The 21,695-nt window shown below is 45.6% G+C and overlaps 1 protein-coding gene across 2 annotated transcripts in view; it reads right to left on the bottom strand.

Moving 5' to 3' along the window:
- Lyn (LYN proto-oncogene, Src family tyrosine kinase) overlaps positions 1-21,695 on the bottom strand; it is a 125,087-nt gene that overhangs the window by 26,871 nt on the left and 76,521 nt on the right. For both annotated transcript variants that reach the window (XM_059253821.1, XM_059253822.1), the window contains exons 9-10: positions 17,418-17,600; positions 15,714-15,790 (exon numbers count right to left, since the gene is read on the bottom strand). In XM_059253821.1, the coding sequence (XP_059109804.1) occupies positions 15,714-15,790; positions 17,418-17,600 (260 nt within the window). The remainder of the gene's footprint in view (positions 1-15,713; positions 15,791-17,417; positions 17,601-21,695) is intronic.

The raw sequence follows: 21,695 nt of genomic DNA, 5'->3' as shown, positions 1-21,695 counted from the left end.
CAATAATATCAATGTTAGGGGTTGAAGAAACCGCTTGGCATGTACTTTGGAATTCTGGTCATCACAGCTTCACTAGACTACTCTTGGTACACTCACTGTCAGCATGTTGTTGCTGTTATCATTATTATTGCTGTTGCTGGGAATGAACCCAATGGCCTCACCACTAAGCGATACCAGTGGCTCACTGTTAGTTTATCAAAGGACAGAAGGTCATGGTCCTTCTGAGGCGGGGAGTCTTCCTTGTTTGTAAGGATTGTATTTATTGATCCATCCACCCATCTGTCTATCTGCTAACACAGTCCTCCCTTCTACAAGTCCTACCCTATTCTGGACGCAGTGGTCTCCTAGAAACAGCCCTTGTGTATCATGTCTACTTTCTAATAACAGAGACAGAAAGAAAGAATTTGGCCAGCAGACACCAAGGCAGAAACAAAGGGAACAGATGACAGGCACACTGCATTTCAACTGGTTGAGCTGTGCTCTGTGAGCACTTGCTAACTCACTTGCTCTGTGATGAACTTCAAGGAAGTTTGTAACAAGAGCTAATAAATTCCAAATAAACCTGAAACAGATTCAGGTCATCTTTATTTATATTTCTTCCCCTTTGAAGTGAGTTTTCAAAATAACCCATGTTTACGGACGAAGCCTGTGAAGACTTTCCTTCTGCCTATCCAGCTTTTCCTTATGGATATGGAAACGGGAGGGCTAGAAGCTGGAATGACACTGGAACAAACGTGTCCACTCTCCAGTCAGAATTTTCTTGAGCCCACTGGGTTGGGCAGCTGTCTCTGGGCTTCCCTGAGTTAAGAGTGTCACAAAAATCTAGTTCCTCCAGCAGATGTGCTTCTGACAGGACAGTCTACAAAATGATCTCTCACCACCCAGCAACTTCCCCAGAGTGGTGCTTCCCAGGGTCATGTAAGACCTGAGGACATCCTAGCTTGTCCCTAGCTACAGATAACAAGACCTAGGTACACACAGACTTAAACAAGCACTTAAGATGAAACTTGGAATAAGAAATGCAAGTGAGACCCTGCGACACAGATTTCTAACAAATAACAGGAATTTATGAAGAGAAATAACCCCTGGAATATCATCTAATATAAACTGCAGACCAATGGCCTTTATCAGGGCTCTGCCTCTCCTGAAAGATGCATAAAGCTCTGGGCAGCTCTGAGCAAGGTATGAGTCAATGCTTGTCATCCCACAGCACTTAGGAGTGGGGAAACCAGAGGCAAAGACCAGCTACACAGTTACTCTGTAAATCGTCATGAGGGGTACGGCACTGGAGGTAGCGGGGGGGGGGGGGGGGGGGGGGCGGGGCGGCACCTGTGCAAGGCTGGGTGAGTGTCAAGGTGGGGCTTGGCACTCTGAGGGTGGTGCTGCCATCAGTGTGAGGAGATGAGCCATGGATGGGAATGGTTCTGGAGCAGGAAGAAAAAGCAATTAGTTGGGCATGGTCAGTGTGTATGGAGAAACCAAGAAAGCAGTGGGCTGGAGGGAGCCATTGGAGCAAGAGATAGGAGGTGCAATGCACTCAGAGGTAGACAGTTCTACTAGACCTACAGTGTCTAGTAAAAAATTACAGTCCTTCAGAACATAAAAAAACTAAATTAGAGCATTAGAGATAGACCAAGACCAAAGGTACAGTGGGGGTACATCAGTGCAGAGGTACATCAGTGCAGAGGTACATCATCACTGCAGAGGTACATCATCAGTGCAGAGGTACATCATCAGTGCAGAGGTACATCAGTGCAGAGGTACCTCATCAGTGCAGAGGTACCTCATCAGTGCAGAGATACATCACTGCAGAAGTACATCACTGCAGAGGTACCTCATCAGTGCAGAGGTACATCAGTGCAGAGGTACATCATCAGTGCAGAGATACATCACTGCAGAGGTACATCATCAGTGCAGAGGTATATCACTGCAGAGGTACATCAGTGTAGAGGTACATCAGTGCAGAGGTACATCAGTGCAGAGGTACCTCATCAGTGCAGAGGTACCTCATCAGTGCAGAGATACATCACTGCAGAAGTACATCACTGCAGAGGTACCTCATCAGTGCAGAGGTACATCAGTGCAGAGGTACATCATCAGTGCAGAGGTACATCAGTGCAGAGGTACATCATCAGTGCAGAGGTACATCATCAGTGCAGAGGTACATCATCAGTGCAGAGGTACATCAGTGCAGAGGTACATCAGTGCAGAGGTACATCATCAGTGCAGAGGTACATCAGTGCAGAGGTACATCATCAGTGCAGAGATACATCACTGCAGAGGTACCTCATGAGTGCAGAGGTACATCACTGAACAGAATGGCTCATTGAAGAGAAGACAGAATCCTGGAGGGCAGGAAGTCAAGAAACAGGCCTGAGTTTGAAGAAGAGGATTGCTGGGGACAGCGGGAGGTGTGCTTAGAGGCACCTAGTGAACCAGAGCTCTGTGTCGTAGTGAGGGAAGCAGCCAGGGACCCCAGGACTATTCAGTAAGTGAAAGCTAACAGTGTGGGCTTCCAGGGAGCTGAGAGTCGAGGGATGAAGCAGAGGGTCTACAGTCAACAAGAGGATCACACAGTGTAGGAATGCACCAGGAAAAACTGAGCTAAGAAACACTTGTACCAGCTGACATATCTTAAAGGAACAAGGAGTTGGTTGTGTAATACAGAGCACGATCCAGGAAATGGTTAAAAACACTTGGTGGAACAGCTGAAAATTTTTCTACCAGCTACAAATGGTAATTTTGTAAAGAAGTGTGCCTTCACCATGTGAATTCCAGAATCAAGGTGAATTCTGTACCAACGGGAGGCCCAGAAAGGCCGAGAGAGAAACCTGTTCTGCTGTGCACTGCCCCAGCCCCCACACTCAGTTTCAAGTGGTTCATTTATAATTTCTCGCTCTTCCTGGTGTTCTTTATGCCACAAGAAATATGAAGCAAAGCCTCTCTTGTTTTCTCTGACAGCCCAGGTACTCAGACTCGACTTCCTTCTTCTCTCACTTTTGTTTTGGCCTTCAGGCAAGTTTTGTGCAGGTAAATAAACACAGAGAAGGGGAAAGTGAAAATGCTCTGTTCACACCTGCGACCCAGACAACCTCCAAGATGGCACACATCCTTCCAGTCACTGGTTCAGAGCTGCGGGGAGCAAGGGAGGTAGGTGTGCCCCACTTCAAGTGGCCAATAATTCAGCGAGGTTTTGCTCAGCACCTACTACCTTCGACACACTGTTGCCACACACTGATGATTCAAAGATAAAGAAGGACTCATTGAAATATTAATTGTACATGCTATGGAAGAAATGCTCAGAGGTGACTACAGAGAACCACGGAGTAGGCAGGGTTTGCAGAAAAATGGCTTAGGTGGGAAGACACACACTGGCAACAAGACTGAGGACAGTAGCTCCCAAAAGTAAATTTGGGAAAGGTGCTGAGACAGAAATGCACTTGTGAGGTGCAGCGCCGGGAAGGAGGGTGCGGTCGACCACTGGGGCTCTAGGTCTGGTGGGAACCCACTGAGGGGAGTTGCCAGGGATGAAAGTCATTCAGGTGGTGAGGCACATAGTCAGACTCAGAAAGACGGACAGCAGAGGGTCAGGAGGGCATCCCCAAGGGCCACTGAGGGGGCAACGGTGAGCGGCGTTGGTGAGTGCATTATTATGGCTGACCAAAGGAGGAAGGTTCTGGAAGTGCTTTAGGTTTTACAACAACATAAGTGGACTTAATGCTGCTGGCGGCACTAAATGTGGTGAGACTGCTGCATTTGATGTTACATGTATTTTAACCACAATTGCGTACGTGTGTCTTACGTGTTTGGGGGCAGGGCGTGAACATGCCACAGTACACATGCAGTCAGAGGGAAACCTCGGGTGTCAGCCCTTGCCTCCCACTTTCCTAGAGACCGGTCTTTCTTGATTTCTGATTGGCTGCCGAATGTCCAGGGCCTTTTGTGTCCACCTCAGCTTTACCTGGGTTTGGGGCATGTGAACTCAGTCTTGCTTGTGTGGCAAGTGCTTTGCATACCAAGCCATCTTCGAGCTCCATTTTAAAAACCCAAGAACAAGAGAGGAAAGAGAAGGGAAAAAGAGGGGGAGAGGGGGAAGAAAGGAGAAACTGGAAATTGGCCTGCCTACGCAGTGAAACTTGGGGAGAAGGAAGCCGAGGAGATGAGAAAGAAGGGCCAGGAGCCAGCTCCCTGTCCACAATTCACGGGTACAAGCCGGTTTTTGTGTCAGCTTGACACAGGCCGGAGTCATTTAGAAAGAGAGAACCTGAATTGAAGAAGTGGCCTCATCAGATTGGCCAGCAAGCAAGCCTGTGGGGCAATTTTTAAATTAGTGATTGATGGGGGAAGAGCCCAGCTCATTGTGCGTGGCGCCATCCCTGGGCTGGTGGTGCTGGGCGCTGTAAGAAAGCATGCTGAGCAAGCCATGAGGAGCAAGCCAGTGAGCAGCACCCCTCCATGCCCTCTGCATCAGCTCCTGCCTCAAGATTTCTGGAAGTAAAAGGAAGCCCCAGGACTAGAGGGTCATGGGGAGGAGTTGAGACTTGGCACCACGTGGCAGCGTCAGAGCCCCTGAAGGGAGCCCAGGAGAGGTATTGGTGAAGTGCAGCCAGGTTGCAGCAGCGACCCCAATATGTTGGAGATGCCAGTACTATGGACAACCACCAGTGACAGCAGCAGCTGTGGAGTGGAGCTGGCCTGAGCCTACAAGACCAGCTCTGTGTGCTGCAGAGGGCAGTGCCAGACTGTGCTGATGCCTAGGCCCTTTGGAGCCCAGAAGATTGTGAGTTGGTACCAGATGTCAAACACTGAACTTCTCATATCATTGAACCCTGTTCTGTTTTGGGTTGATGATAACTGTGCAGATGGTCCTGGGGTGTAGAGGAAAGCAGGCTGAGTGAGTCATGGGGAGCAAGCCAGGAAGCATCATTCCTCCACGGCCTCTGCTTCTGTTTCTGCCTCCGGATTCCTGCCCTGATTTTCCTCAGTGATGGAGATGGGAAGTATACTTAGAAGTAATAGATGAAATAAACCCTCTCCTCGCAGGTTGCTTCTTTTTAATGGTGTTTTATCACAGAAATAGAAACCCTAACTAAGACAACTTGTGCCTGGGTACCTTGTTGTTTAATATTTTCTTAACACACACACACAATTATATTTATTTGCAGGTATAATGTGATAGTTCATTATATGTATGCAATGTGTACTGAGCAAGTCAGGCTAGTCAGCATACTAACCACCTCAAATATTTGAAGACAAATGCCATAAGTTCTCAAATGTGCAAACTGAAAATGATCTCATGGGTACAGAGAGTGGCATGGCGGCTGCAGAGGATGGCAAGGGTAGAGGGCATGAGGAGAGAAGGAAACAGGCAGGTGCTGTGCTGTGTCTGTCTTTCTTGTTCCAGTGCCATGGGGCAGACTATTGTCATAGAAATGGCAGTGGAGTCTAGAAAGAACTTCCCAGTGGGAAATGCAGAACTAAGAAACACCCCCTCACCCCACACACTGCATGCACCTCCAGGAAACCCAAGGGAGTGTTCCAGGCACAAGATGACTTCAGGTCAAACATTTCAATGGTCCTTAAATGGGGTGAAAGCTACTGTTGGTGACTCCACTTTACTGTACTTTACCAAACCTGGGGTCTACGAGACCACAGATGTCAAAGCACATCCTCTGAGGTGAAGGAGAAAGCTCTTCTCAGCAGAAGCCACCATTTCTTTTTAAGACCAATAACTAAAATGTCTCTCTCCATGTAATCTCATTTCCATTTTCACCTTCCCAAGAAAGATTTAACATAAGCCTACTTTTAAAATGAATAAAGACTTTACAAAAGTTCCCTGTGTGTGCAAATGGAGAGAGAGCACTTTCCCTGGAAATAGGTGTAGGGAGTGGCCTGTGAGGAGAAAGGGAGAAAGGGAAGACAGGGAACAGCAGTCAGGCAGAGAACATGGGGAGGAAGTGTGGCTTCCCCAAACCAGTGTGCCAAGAGGGGCTAGCAGAGTTCTCCAAAGATGCCCTTACCCCAAAATGCAATGTAAGTTTCTTTGTTCTCAGTAGATCTGACCTCCATATGTAGCTGGCTCTGTGGCCTTGCCTTCTCTACAAAGGACACCGTGCTCTTGGTGAACACAGATGCCCTTTATACCTGCTCACTCAGCACTGTCCCTGGGATTCTGCCAGGGTCATCCTTTTTCCCTTCACACTGTCTCTTGAGCCCTTGTTTAAATGTGTCTATAGATAAACCTTCCAGACCTCTTCAGCTTCACCCACCTTCCAAGTCCCAGATCCCATAGCAAAGCATTTGAAACCCAGGATGCCTGTAGCTGGTGCTCACAGCATACCAAACCTTATTCCCACTCCGGTGCCTATGATGTCAGTCCCTTAGCTGCTCAGTGTAGACAACTGAGCATTTTGTCATGCACTGCCTCTCCAGACTGTAGTTCTTCCTGTATTACCCAGTCACTTTTCTATCACTATGGTAAAACACCAGAAGCAAGGGAATTTCAAAGAATGGAGGACTATTTAGCTCATAGCATAATGGCGGCTCTGGCAGGGGCTCCTGCTATCTCTTGAATAGGAACTGTCCCTAACAAAATCATGTTGCAGGCTTAGTCTCCAGCTAAGAGACCACAGAGGTGCTATTGAGAGGTGAATGAAGCATGAGGTTTGATAGATCGATTAACCCATTTATGAATTAATTGTTTTTCTCACAGCACTAGGGATGGAAGCCAGTACTTGGTGTGTGGTAGGCAAATGTATCACCATTGAGCCAAGTCTCTAGCCCTGAATTCACAATGGATATGAACAGCATTACTTGAAAGTGAGAGGAATATTAGCAGGTGGGACCTGGTTAGATGTCACTGGGGGATATCTTTGAAGGATATATTCTGGACCCTTCCTCTTTATCTCTCGCTCTCTGCTTCACGGCAAGCATATGGTAAGCAAGTTTGCTCTGACAGGCCTTTGCCACCATTTGTTTCCATCACCACAGGCCTACAGCACTGGAGCAAGCTGACCACAGACTGAAACATCTGGAATCATGAACCAAAATACCAAAATAATCCTTTCCCACTTTTCTCTTTTTAAGTGTTCTTTCAGGTACTAGCCACAGTGGCAAGACGGAAACCAGAGGGCAGGGAGTGGGCCAGTCTTGTGATTCCCCAGGAAAGACCATTTCTTAAAGTGCTCATGACCTTCAAAATCTCCAAACACATCCACACTCACTACACATAGGCCCTTGGGGTCCATACTCAAGTCATGTCCAAACCATGGACCTCCTTTCTAATCATTTTTGTATCCAGCATGTCAAGGCCAGACTTGACAGTGCATTCCTGCTGCAGAGTTCAGTCAATTCCTATCACTCCAGAGTTGTGCCAACCAGCCTGCCATGATTCCATACCTCAGGAGCTTGTGCTGTTGTGGCGTCACCAGGAATCCACCTGGCTGAGAGCTTTAGTTGTGTCCAGACAAAGGGTCAACTACTTGAGGCTGAGGTCTCCCTGACCAAAGTGCTTCTTGGTTTTAGAGGAGATAGTGGGGAAGGGGGGCAGCTGCTTCAGAATGAAGCCTTTAGGGCACGTTCTGGGATGAAACACAACCCCTTACTCTCTTCCCATCCCATCTTTCCTGATGCAAATTTAAAGGCAAATAGAACAGCAACAACAAATTATAATCTTAGTGAAAAGACAGCAATCCACTCTTCATGTGCAGATGGTGTGGAGAATATGCAAGGGTATCACAGTGACTGCAAACACTGTCTATTAAGCACTAAGTGTCAAAATATTGGCGAAAACAGCAAAACTGCCAAAGTCCTGGTGAGAGCTTTGGCTGAGCACGCTTGCTCATGCTCTAATACAGGTTTAAACTAGAGTTATCTACAAAACAGTTCACTGCTGCTCCTCTTGACTCTGCTCGACACTTCCAGGTTCCTTAAAACCCGTGTCTGTCCTGCTCGTTCGTTCGCCTCTCCCTTCACCTCATGCTTCCCTTGCAAACCTCCTTGCTCTCTTTTCTAGGCGCTACCTTCTCGCTGTCAAAACTCACGTCTGCAGTCTACAGCCTTTCCCAAGCTGAGGAGTGATTCTCAGTCCCCACAGCCAGCCAGCCTGCCCGTCTGGGTTCCAGCCTCGCCACAGGCAGCCAGCCTGCGCCCCTGGGTTCCAGCCTCTGCCTCCACAGTGCTCCGAAAGCTACATAAGGTGCTTATCAGACAGCTCTGGCCACACTCCTGGTGCTGAACCCATTCTCCTCCACAACTCACCTGCCTCCCACACTTAGCCGTTTTCTTCAGGGAGACAGGAATGTGTCTTGCTCATTCCATCCCTAACGAGGTGCCAGGCTGTGACCCCTGCATGCTGTACTTCCTGCATGCTGTGGGTGAAGGAGAAAAGAGGCAGCCATGTGGAGAAGTAAAGAGAACACAGGCAGAGCCTAAGAAAGGGTTGACAATGCTGTTTCTTTGGAAGTGTTGTGAATGTCACATCTGGTAATGACCTTAGTCCACTCCACGTAAGTCTAGTCTTGCAGGACACCATGACAAGTTCTCAGAGAGGAAGCTGGTTTGTGACTTACGGTAATACAAACTAGAAACTGTCATCCCTGGACAAAACAGTATCAAGATTTGCGGCTGATCTGACTCACAGGTTCTTCTTGGTGCTAGGAAGCTGTCCAGCCAGGCTAAAACACGAGTAAAGACAGCCGTGATAGCACACACCTGTAACCCCAGAACCCCGCAACTGGAAGCTGGAGGACTGAGAGTTCAAGGCCAGCTTAGAGAAAGACTGAGGCTCGTTCTAAAAAATAAATAAATAATAAAACAATCAAATCCTGAAAACAAAACAACAAAACCCAAAGAAAACAAGACAAGGTTCTCCGGGCCAGCTTAGAGAAAGACTGAGGCTTGTTCTAAAAAATAAATAAATAATAAAACAATCAAATCCTGAAAACAAAACAACAAAACCCCAAAGAAAACAAGACAAGGTTCTCCGGCCGGCTGGACTCTTCTGTCTTGTTTGCAGTCTATAACCACACTCCTTCTGCCACTGTGCTGCGCCCCCTTACCCCCCCCCCAAAGAGTTCCTGTTTTACGCTATTTTTAACTGACAGTGAAGTGTTTTTTCTATTTTTTCCTGGAAGAAAACTGCATATTATCTAGTTTCGCAATCCTGACATCAGCCCCAGTTTCACAGTCCATTTTGTAAGTTTTCACGGCCCCAAGGGTTGTCACATGCTTAAAACGATGTTTGAATGAAACTCGTTATTCAAATGGAGAAATGGGGACAAATTCCAGTAACTATGTGGGATGAAGTCTAGTGTTCTAAAGTACAGCAGGGTGGCAGCAGTTACCAGTAACTTAGTGTGTATCTCGAAACAGGTAGGGCAGTGATTTTTGAATGTTCACTGAGATGACTGAGCAGGTAATGGTGCTTGCAGCCAACCTTGATGATTTGAGTTTGATGGTGGGACTCCGCATGATAGAAGGAGAGAAGAGACTCCTGCAGATTGTCCTTCGACCTTCACATGCATGCATGTGCACAGACATGTACACATGATAAAAATGGGTTAATTTTTTTCAAAAGTCACATTGAACTGGGGACAGTAGCACAGGCCATAATCCCAGGACTTTCAAGGCAAAGGCAGAAGGATGAAGAGTTGGAGGCCAACCTGGCCTACATAGCAAGACTCTGTTTCAAAAATAACAGACAAAAGTAATCACACTGTACATTATAAATGTGTACAGTTATTTTTATCAGTTAAAATATTTTTAATTTTGATAAGAGAACATTGCCATGCCTGAATCTGATTACTAAAATAATGTGATATATTTGTGTCCCTTTGTTTTGAACATCAACATCATTAATTATAACAGAGGGACAATTCATGCAGAAAAAGCTTTTCTGTGTCATGGAATGAATGTTAGAGCTGAGGCTGTGGGACACCTAATGGATGTGTGGCCTTGGAGGTGAGGAAGACTGGGGCCGTGGAGTGACCGTTTCCAGGGAGAAGCCTGTTTCCTGGCTCGTAGGCCAATGTTTTCTGGATCATTCACACTATCTTTTGCCATCTGAAAAATGTAGCAGTGTTTCTTCTGTTTCACAGGATGAAGGAAGCGCTAATTGTGTAGGCTCTTGTGCATTGGGAAGTCGTGGTTTCCAGGCAACCACTCCCTAATGATGCACATTGAGGCATCTTGTCCTCACCACATGGCCCCTTTACCTACAGCAGCATTCATATCACAATACTCTTTTGGAATTAATTAATTCCCACTTTATTGCTGGTCTTTCCCACTCTTGTGCTATCAAGAGGACCTGAAAGTGCAAGGGCCGCAGTAGAGAGGCGCCCGTGAGAACGCCAGGAAAGAGGAAGGACTGGGAAAGCAGCAGAGAATGTGGCCTCCTAGAAGATGTTCCAGCCAAGCCGGGCGCTGGTGGTTCCACTTGCCACCAAGCTGAATCCTGTGCGCCAGTGCCTCTTCCTCTGTTGAGGAAAACTGGTGGGTGGCATCGGCAGTCAGGATACATACAGACAGCAGTGCTGAAGGACTGATGTGTAACTTGGTGGTACAGTGCTTGCCTTGCATGCACCTGTCTAGGGCTCAATTCCCAGTGCTGAATTTATTTTTTAAATTTGAAGTAAGGCTTTGAACATAAAGTAGTTCCTTTATAATAGTGGTTCTCAACCTTCCTAATTCTGTGACCCTTTACAGTTCCTCGTGTTGTGATTCCAACCACAAAATTATTTTCATTGCTACTTCAAGACTTCGATTTTGCTGCTGTTATGAATAGTATTGCAAATATCTGTGTTTTCTGATGGTCTTAGGCAACCCCTGTGAAAGGGCTATTCGAAGTCCTAAGGGTTCTTGACCCACAGGTTGAGAACCACTGTTTTATCAGGATATTATGGGAGCAATGGTGACGGTGAAGGAAAGATGTTGGATAACAGTCGTAGCTGGGAAATGAGAGCCTGATTTCTTTTCAGTTCCTCCCAAAGACAGAGCAAAGAGACAACATCCACATCATACTGCATCTGATGACACTGGCAGATACTTTAGAAGCTTCCTGAGGACTTTTCCATCCTGACCCTTCCAGCTTATTTATCACAGTCTGATCAGTCTCCTGGGTATAGAAAGAGGTTGATAAATATACTCAGGTTTATTCCTTTCTTCAGCTTACTAACTTAAAACTGAAACTGTGACTTAAAATTTAATACCAATGGAAAAATGCATCTTGAGGATAATTACTACATAATACAAAGATTTAGTCAGGGGTGCATATGTGTAATCCTAGCATGAGGGAGGCAGAGGCAAGAGGATCAGGAGTTCAGGGCCAGACTCAGAAGAAAGAAAGATGTATGTTGACAGAAAAGATGAATGGAAAGATGAGGAGTTAAAGAAATCATTAACTCATGAGCAAGGCAAAGACCTGCGAAAGAGGAAAAATGCCCATCGCTGTAGGCCAGGTACAAAGTTGTCACAGGGTGAACACTGATCACCGAATGACAGTGAGGCACAGGTGAAAGAACCAATTATCTGTAGTCAGAAGAACCAGGACGGAGTCTGAGCAATTCCACCTGAAAGTTCAAGTTTACTCACTCATTTGCAAAACATATTAGATAGTAATATAAATCATCAAAGTTGTTGGGCTCTCATTGGGTAAGGGCATGTTTTACCAACTAGAAGACGCTAAAACAAACATTAATTGTCACCATGATCACATGATCATAACGAATTGGCTTTTGCAGCTTTGCTCAGAGAAAAGTGTGTTTCATTTCTGGTGAAGCTGGCACCTCAGAGATGTTGCTGCCAGGTAGCAACAAATGCTTTGTTTCTCTGGGTTGGAAAGACAAAGTGATTGATCTGATCACTGCAAGGTCCTTCTGAATTCTTTACTTTATTTTCTTCTGTGTTTTCCAAGCCTGTGATTCCACCTCTGGTGCTGCCCCAGGGTGTTCCTAACTACTTTCCACCTCTTCTCCTGCCAAGAGTGTTTCTTCTAACATCTAGAGTCTTCTGCTTAGAAACATCGCTTAGAAAAGCACAGAACTGCTTCATTAAGTACAAGGAGATGTGTTCTTGACAAAATTTCTTCATCTCCACCCAGTGAGCAGTAGGTACATGGGCTGAGGGGGGTGGCTGAAGAGCATGGATTACATGTGGGCCCCATGAGACTTTGTAGAGCTTTTCTGAGACAGGAAGTGATGAAGTCAGCTCTCACATGAACTGGGAGGTGGCCATGTGCACCAGGGGTTTTCTGTCTCAGCTGGGCACCCAGAGAGGGTGGGGAAGAGAATGTAGAGAGGAAGTAGGTCATGGGGAAGTCCCAACTCTACCCCTCACACTTTTCCTCACTCTTCTGAGGCTATGATTGTTAGCAGACCCATCTCCAGTCCCAATAACCAATCTCTACTGTTGACTATAGTGGTATCCATGGTGACCACTCATTTTCTCCACTCTTGACCATATGTGACAGCGATAATGGGACAGAGTGACCATCGACATATTAACTGCTGATTAAGTTAGGGCTCACCTACCAAGTGCGCTCATCTGATTTCTACCTCAAGAGAAGCTGGGGAAAAGATGGAGGGTGTGGGGGTGGATTATCTACGTATCTGGCCACCAGCTATCAGCTTGGATTGATTTTATTAATATTCACTGTGATTCACCACAGAAAATGGACAAAGTTAACTAGTAGCAGGTGACAAGTTAAGAGAGGGGCTCAATTGATACGAAGACTTTAAGAAAAGCACACGGAAGAGGAGGCAGCACACTGGGTAATGACCCCGGAAATGGAATCGAGAGCATCACAGTGGTCTCAGGAGGATTGCAGAAGTCAATGTGTGAGGGATGTGACTTCAGCCAGGGGGAGCTGAGCCCACCGCCTCAGCTACAGCAGGAAAAGTCACAAGCAAACAGAACAAATAATGACAGCAAGGCTGTCATTAACGGGTGAGAGTCTGGGTGAGGCTGTGCCTTGAATAAATATGAACTCAAAAGGATCTAGAGCTTAGTTACAAAGAAAGCATATTCAGCTAGGGGTGTAGCTAAGTGACAGACACAAGTGTCGTGTGTACAAGGCCTGGGGTTCAATCTATGAAGGAACGAAGGGAGAGAGGGGTAGAAGGAGGGCGGGAAGATGAAGGGAAGGAAGGACGGACAGACGGATGGACAGGAGGGAGGAAGGAAGGAAGGAAGGAAGGAAGGAAGAAAGGAAGGAAGGAAGAAAGGAAGGAAGGAAGGAGCTGGTGCTAAGCCTGCATGCTCAGGATCTCCCTGGCTGCTGCTGACTGTGACACTCTTAACACTGTGAAAACTGTGACAACAGTTTTCCCGTTTACCTTGAGGATTTAGCAGTTTTACCCAGGGTTATCCACCAAGAAAGATGCTCTGGGACGTAGAAATAAGAGCTCATCCAGCACAGGCTGGAGCTTCTCCAGTCACCAAGGGGACTCCGACTAGTTCCAGTGAAGTCCCCGACACCTGCCTGGTATCCAGTTGCACAGCCACAGTTAGAGCAGTCTCTGTGGGTATCATGTCTGCAAGCTACAAAGGCTTAGAAAGCAAATGTTGCTTCATCTTATGTATAAGTCAGAAAAAATTACCCTCTATGGTAGACACCCATACTTAAGCTCAGAAATTTCAACTACAACAAGATAATGTTTTTATCAAATAAGATGTACAAAATCAAATAAGCATACCCATGCAAAAAGAGAAAGATATCCTTTGGATTCAGCATGTACCCTGCCACCACGTCTGACTCAAAGAGCTATGTGTACAAATTGACCCTCAGCCAGACTGAAGAGCAAGTCTCAGGCCACATGTGCCATGTTTCCATATCCCTGCCCCATGTGAACCTTTGCTGTGGTCCTTTAATCTCTGGCCTAGTAGGAAAGCCCACATCCACTGGAGCAGAGGGCCTCTTTATCTGTGTTCAGTGTGATACATTTATCAGACTTCTGCTTTCTCTGCTTCCTGTTCTGCTAGCTTTGTGGGTCCGCAGCTGCACCCAGCCATGCTGCTTTTACTGCAGGCCAGTAGTCTTCATACTATGGTCCTGAGTATGGCCCTGCAGTGGCACCTCGGAGCCAGGGCCAGGATGGGTGTTTAAGGCTGGCTAAGAAGGCAGGGCTACTGGCTCCTTTCCTTCTTCCTTCTCCACTATGGCCATCACTCTTCCATCAGATGCTCCTTTCCCTCCTGCTTCTCCACTATGGCCATCACTCTTCTATCAGATGCTCCTTTCCCTCCTGCTTCTTCACCATGGCCATCACTCTTCCATCAGATGCTCCTTTCCCTCCTGCTTCTACACCATGGCCATCACTCTTCCATCAGATGCTCCTTTCCCTCCCCCTTCTCCACCATGGCCATCACTCTTCCATCAGATGCTCCTTTCCCTCCTGCTTCTCCACTATGGCCATCACTCTTCCATCAGATGCTCCTTTCCCTCCTGCTTCTCCACCATGGCCATCACTCTTCCATCAGATGCTCCTTCCCCCTTCTCCACCATGGCCATCACTCCTCCATCAGATGCTCCTTTCCCTCCTGCTTCTCCACCATGGTCATCACTCTTCCATCAGATGCTCTTTTCCCTCCTGCTTCTCCACTATGGCCATCACTCTTCTATCAGATGCTCCCTTCCCTCCTGCTTCTCCACCATGGCCATCACTCCTCCATCAGATGCTCCTTTCCCTCCCCCTTCTCCATTATGGCCATCACTCTTCCATCAGATGCTCCTTTCCCTCCCCCTTCTCCATTATGGCCATCACTCTTCCATCAGATACTCCTTTCCCTCCCCCTTCTCCACCATGGCCATCACTCTTCTATCAGATGCTCCTTTCCCTCCTGCTTCTCCACCATGCCCATCACTCTTCTATCAGATGCTGGTGGTGCAGATCACATTCAGATTTCCTCCTCAGATGATCAGCTGAGGTCTAAGTAAGTTATTTCCTCTCAGACTGTCACTAGAGCAACGGGGACTGTCCTTCCTAAGGAGTTTTCAGCTTCCTCCAACAGCTCTTAGGTGTTTATGTTCACTGGACTGTCTCCCCCAGTACACACTGTGGACTGTACCATGTGTAACTTTTTCAGCCCGAGCCTCCAATGACCAACACTGAAGAACAATACAAGCACATTGTCAAACATGGCTAACAGATCCAAGCAACTACTTAAATTCAGTAGCTGGCACCATTCAAATGCACATTCCCTGCTGTGCCAGGCATGTTGCTTGTTTTCTGGGTAATTTGCCTTTGCTTATAAGCAGACTTCAGAAAGTATGTGACTCCGAAAACAGGCAACTCTTGGGTTAGTATTGGAAACATTACAAATGAATGTATCTCAGACTCCTAATGAGACATCCAGCAGGGAGTGAGACAAGGAAGAGTAGGCAGGGAACACTGAGGACTTCAAAGTACCAGTATATTAGAATCCCAATTAAACATATGCTTGACTTAAAAGCTGCTGCACTTACACAACATGGCATTGCCTCTCCAAAGTGCTGAACACCATTTCTATGAATTACAGAAAGTAATCCAGAATAAAGAGGTTGACCTGCTTCACAGAAGATGATATCCCAGCATGTCTGTACACACACACACACACACACACACGCACACACACACACACACACACCCTCTGTGAGCACTCAAAGGGAGTTCCTTCTCCCTGGCATAAGACATTGTGTCTGCAAGAGCACACACTCACTGGGCTCTCTGATACTTCACCTGAGCTGAGAAGTCAATGAGCTTTGGGAGCAGCACCTTGCCACCTTCATCACTCTTGAGGAAATCCAGCAAGCTGCCTGCAGACAGAGGAACGACAGTCAATGCAACTCAAGCACATGAGTAAAACAATCCCGTCAAAGGGCTTGCGGGGGGAACGTGGGTGGAGTATCGTCCAGCAAGCACAAGACCCTGGGTAGAGCACTTGCCAGCGCGTTAACATCCTGCAGCTGCCTGATCACTTGTCTGGGACAGAAAGACATGAAGCATGTCCTCAGGGGGTGGCCTTTCCCTTGTAGGCATCAGGCTAGGCTTGCTCTGTCCTGTTCCAGCAAAGGAAAGAGCCAGAGGCTCTAGGAGAGCTGTTGCGCTGGGAACAAGCTCGTTTCCTAGCGCTGACAGCAGCCTCTCCTACTTCCTTCGGTTTCATATCTATGATACCTCCTTTTCCTTAGAACTCCCAGCACCAATCATGGGTAGCCTTGGTCTACTCACTTATCACAAAATGGGCACGGTAGCTCTATAGGAGTTCTTGTAAGGATGTAAGCAAGAGGATGTAAGGCAGACAGTGTGGGGTTTGGAGGGTAGGAACACTGCACTGCATCACCCATGACACGGAACCACAGAATGGCACTTCGTCCTTGGACACAAGGCACTGGCAACAGTGGTAGATGGTAAGAGCTCAATGAATTTAGATATACTCCACACCTGTATTTATGGTTCAAATAGTGTTAGTTAATTCAGTAGTGTTTATGAAATCACAAAGCACCTAGCCTTGAGTACAGTTTCTCAGTTACAGCAACCAAAGCCATATAGTTTTTATTTCTATTTTTAGCAGTATTCTTGAGGCTAGGGACACAGCTTAATGGGAACTCATTTACACAGGTTTGGTGAAAATAAAACACAACACTGAACATGTTCTCTTCTGAGGAATGTTTTCAGTAAATGCTGTTCTGAATAGCAGTTATTAACAGATAGTAAGTCTTAGAAAATGTAGTATCCATGCTTCTAATCTATTGGCTGATAGGACTTCCTATCTATTAGCTGGATGCTAAGAGTACTTGTCGTGTGTGAGTGAGGACCTAGGTGTGATCTCCAGCATTCAAAGCAATTACTAACGTATTGGCTCTGACAGCATACTTTACTCCCTTTGTGCATGAACAATTATTAATTAAGATTGTTGCTCATGTTTCTTTCTTACCTTCATTCATTTTTCTAAAGATTTAAAAAAAACGTGAGAGTGTATCTCTAGCAGACTGAAGGTGAAGAAAAGAATGATGATTGAAAGCCATTCGGAAAAGGGCTAACAGAAGGAAAGATGGCTGCCTAAAACCTTTTTAGGGGTTCTGCAACACGGGAATTTAACCTCCAGGGGTTAAAACACATCAACTAAATTTGTGCACTATCCAAGCTCTCCATGTGAGCCACATCCACAGACCCTACATTCACATTTTTAAGCAACACTCAGAACTTTAAATACTGCTCCGTAGAAAAAATAAGCAGTTTTAGAATTATGCCGGCTCATATTTTAAGTAAATAAGAAAAATTCTGTCCTCTGACTATGCTTATGAAAATACCCTTTCTATCACTTTCTGACTTTCCAGTATTGAGCATGTTTCACATTAAAAGAGAGTGTTCTCTGAACACTTGAACGTTTTGCTTTGGGGCTTGCCTCCTTTAGGGGTACGGACAGTGAACATCACTCACCCTTGGCCATGAACTCAGTGATGATGTAGATGGGCTCCTCCTTGGTGACCACAGCATAGAGCCGCACCAGCTTGTCATGCTGCAAGGTCTTCATGAGGTTGGCCTCCTCCAGGAATGCCTGCACGGACATGGTGCCTGGCTTGAGCGTCTTTACAGCCACCTTTGTGCTGTTGTTATAGTAACCTGGGCAGGAAGAGGACAGCAGAGCAGGGTGGTCAAATGGGGAGTTCAAACACTGCCCTTCCTAAACGCAGAATGAGGAAGCTTCGTTACAGACTGAAGCCCAAGATAAAACACTGCGGTGTTAAAAACCGAAGGATCATGACTGGAGGGTATGTGAGAGTTCTTTGTACTCAGTCCACAAAAGTTTAAAATTGCTGCAAAATCAAAAAGGTTTTATAAAACAATAGTTGTGAAAATTCTATATGCATTTTACTACAAGGACTAACATTTTCTTCTAGTTAATAAAATGTTATTCAAGGCAAAAATAAACAAGAAAATCAAAACTTTATAGTACAAGTGAGAACGAGAGTGCAAGGGCCAGTGTAAAAGAAAATGTGTCAGCACAGGCACGCTCAACCCTGGTTATTGTTAATGGAACAATCACAGACACTTTTATACAGCGAATATGTAGACGTTTTTGTTTCTTTGTCTGTTTTTGTTTTTTAAGATACTATGGAGTCATGGTTGGCCTCAAGCTGGTGTTCTTCCTGCCTCCATCTCCTGAGTGCTGGGATTTGAGTGTGGTTCTGCATGCCTGGCTTGCATCATCTTTACAATCAGGATGAAGTGTAGTATTTATAAAAGCTGCTTATACACATGCTTGAAAGTATAATACGCCAGGGTCAAATAAATATTTCCCAAGGTTTTCGAAGGACTGGTCTTGGGTGACTATGGATGAGAAGGGTTTGCTGCTGAAGACCAGAGGTCATGCCTGCCACCTCTTCTGGAAGGATACTGGGAGCCCTTTGGGCAAGAAACCTGAATTTCTTCCTCAGTGTTTCCCACCCCTCAGGAACACTGGCTTGTGGAACCCCTTGAGAAACACCAGCTCTTTAACACAGTCCCCTCAAGGTCTTGCTATTTTGGAAACTGCTTCAACAAAGTACTTAAGTTTAATCCAGATTTTCTCTTAGGAAATCCCTTTTATTTTTAGGAATTATGCAAAGCAGAAATATAAATGATAAGTAAAATTCCCTTCCTCTGCTCTGTTTCCATAGTTCTCTTGAAAGTGCCATCCAATAAAGTTGAGGAAAGATGCTCAGCCGCTGGCCCCCTACAGAGGCGCTGTGGTGCCACCTGGCAGTGTGGGGGCACACCTTCAGGCAGTGGACCAGGCGAGGTCAGGCCCCACTGCAGGCTAGTGAATCATGGTGGTGGGCAGTGGGCTTAAACCACAGTGACTTCCGTTGTAGCACTGGGGTGACTTCTACTTGTTTTGCTCTTTTCTGTTGTTATTAAATTTGTCAGTGAGTATGTATCTATCTTTTTACAAGAGGATTTTTAAAAATAAATATTTCAAAATGAGCAGGAGGAAAAAGGCATTAGTTGCTATGGGTAGGTACCCTTAGCTAATGATTTTTCTTCTGGCCATTAAGAATGAGTTCTCTGGGTGGGGGTGTAGCTCAGTAGTAGAGTGCCTGATGCCCGTGTGTGAGGGCCTAGGTTCCGTCCCCAGCCCTGCAAAGAAAGGAGGAGGAGAGGGAGAGGGAGACAGAGAGGAGAGGAGGTAGTGGCGGGTCTCTACTAAAATATTTCCTTTTTTATACTATATGACATTTTATTATACTTTATTGTGTAATAAGATCAACAGTGTCAGTTAGACCATGTAGACAAAAGTAAAGAATGTAGTGGAAGTAAGTTTTAAAATGTGTTGAAAACAGTAATAGAAAAGGTAACAGGGCGCTGGAGAGACGGCTTAGTGGTTCAGAGCACTGGCTGCTCCTCCAGAGGTTCAATTCCCAACATCCATATGGCAGCTCACAGCTGTCTGTAACTCAAGTTCCAGTGGATCTGACTCCCTCACAAAGACATGCAGGTCAAACACCAATGCATCTAAAAATAAAAAATAATAAGAAAGAAAGAAGGAAAGAAAGAAAGAAAGAAAGAAAGAAAGAAAGAAAGAAAGAAAGAAAGAAAGAAAGAAAGAAAGAAAGAAAGGAAGAAAGAAAGAAAAGGTAACAAAAGCTACCACCAAGCTGGGTGGTAGTGGCACAAGCCTTTAATCCCAGCACTTGGGAGGTAAAGGCAGGCGGCCAACCTGGTCTACAGAGCTAGTTCCAGGACAGCCAAGGCTACACAGAGAAACCCTGTCTCCAAAAACAAACACACACAAAAAGCTACCACCTAAACATCACAGAATGCTAAATAATATTGATTTCCATTTAAATGTAAAAATGGTGCCTTTTTATAAACCTTAAGAGCAGTTTAATAGTAGATACCATTAATATGCCTTTTAAATTACATTTGAGAGGCTAGAGAGATAGCTCAGAGGTAATGAGCACCTGTTGCTCTTGCAGAGGACATGATTTGATTCCCAGGACCCACATGGTGGTTCACAACTATCCATCACTCAGTTTCAGGAGATCAATTGCCCTCTTATGATCTCTGGGAGCACGAAGCCTACAGACAGACAACATACGTACATGCAGGCCAAACAGTCACACATTAAATGAAACAAATAAATCCATAAAAAGTAAAATACACTGAACCATAGATTCCATTATGGATGTTTTGTTAATTTGTGAACAAGCCCTTACTTATAAGAGCATACTGGCAGCAAAACATAAGAAGAAACTACACTCTTGGGAATAGGGGGCTGGATCAGTGTGTAAAATGGTTACTTTGCAAGTATGAAGACCTGAGTTGGGATGCCCAGCACCCACGTGACACAGAGCACAGCTCTGTAACCCGAGTGCTGATGGGACAGAGATAGGAAGACCCCTAGAGCTCATTGGCCAGTGAGTCTAGACCAGTTCAAGATGCAGTAATTCCCCCAGCTCAGTACATAGTGTGGAGAGCAAATGAGGATGATACCCAGTGTCAACATCTGGCTTTACACACACACACACACACACACACACACTAGGGGCAGGGGATGAGAATATTCTCCTTGGCTTATACTACTGACTTGAATCTGTAATTCCTACAAATCAGTTAAGTACCTAGCAGTTAAAGGCATGGGTGCACATTTCCAAAAGGAGAAATTCCAGTGACTCAGATGTACAGAAGAAACTCAGTTGTATTAGTAATCAGAGACATGCAAAAGAAGCTGTAAGGAGAAACCAGCTCTGCTAACCCAAATCAAAAAGCATGACAGTAACTGTAGGTAAATGCTGGGGGTGTGTGGGGGGGGAGGGATGCAGCGACAGCTCCCTCAGGCCTTTTCTTGCACTTTTTTTCCCCCCTGAGCACCACTGAACATTAATGGCAAAACTTTTTGATAAAATCGCCAATCCCGAGGGGCCCGTTAGCAACGATGACAGTGGCCTCCTTCCAAGTGACCACACAGGCTATGCTGCATTGGGGCCATGCAGAAGGTACAAGTCCACCGTTCAGGAAAGTGCACACTGTATATTTCTAGGGACAAGTGAAATTGGAGCCCATTGACAGTATTAATAGAGCAAAGATTCATAAACAGTCTTCCTTATATAAGCCATAGGGGACTGGTCCAGTTACATCATCCATAGGGTGTTGGTCCTGGAGCATACCAAAATCCAAGGATACCTACCACATAAAATGGCACAGTATTTGCATCTAACCTGTGCATATTCTCATGGATACTTCTAATCACCTCTAGATAACTTATGATACACAGTAAAATGAAAATGCTATGTACATAGTTGTTAGACTGCATTGTTTAGGTACAAAGAAAAAACTATGTGCCTGTTCAGTGTAAGCACAACCCCTCCCCAAATGTTTCCATCCAAGATAGGTTGAATCCACAGACATGGAGGTCTGACTGTACCTTATGACTCAGCAAATTCCTTCCTCATGCACACTTGGACCACCAAAAACACAGAGCACACTATTTACATAGTCACAACTGTAAAAGCATGACTAACTCTGATTTTCACCAGCGAATGTTGAAATGAATGAATAAAATTCTACATGCCTTTCATGCATCCACAACACTATAGAGCAACAAAGATGCATAAAATGTTATAATATCCCAAAACACAGATGAATTAATTTAAAATATCTAGTAAAAAAGGAAAGAATAAGAGAATACATTCAGCATGACCCACTGATATTAAACCCAGACAAAGCTGGACTATA

Source organism: Peromyscus eremicus, chromosome 2 (genome assembly GCF_949786415.1).
Source record: "Peromyscus eremicus chromosome 2, PerEre_H2_v1, whole genome shotgun sequence".
In the NCBI taxonomy this organism is placed as follows: Eukaryota; Metazoa; Chordata; class Mammalia; order Rodentia; family Cricetidae; genus Peromyscus; species Peromyscus eremicus.
This window is presented reverse-complemented; position numbering and strand designations above follow the sequence as displayed.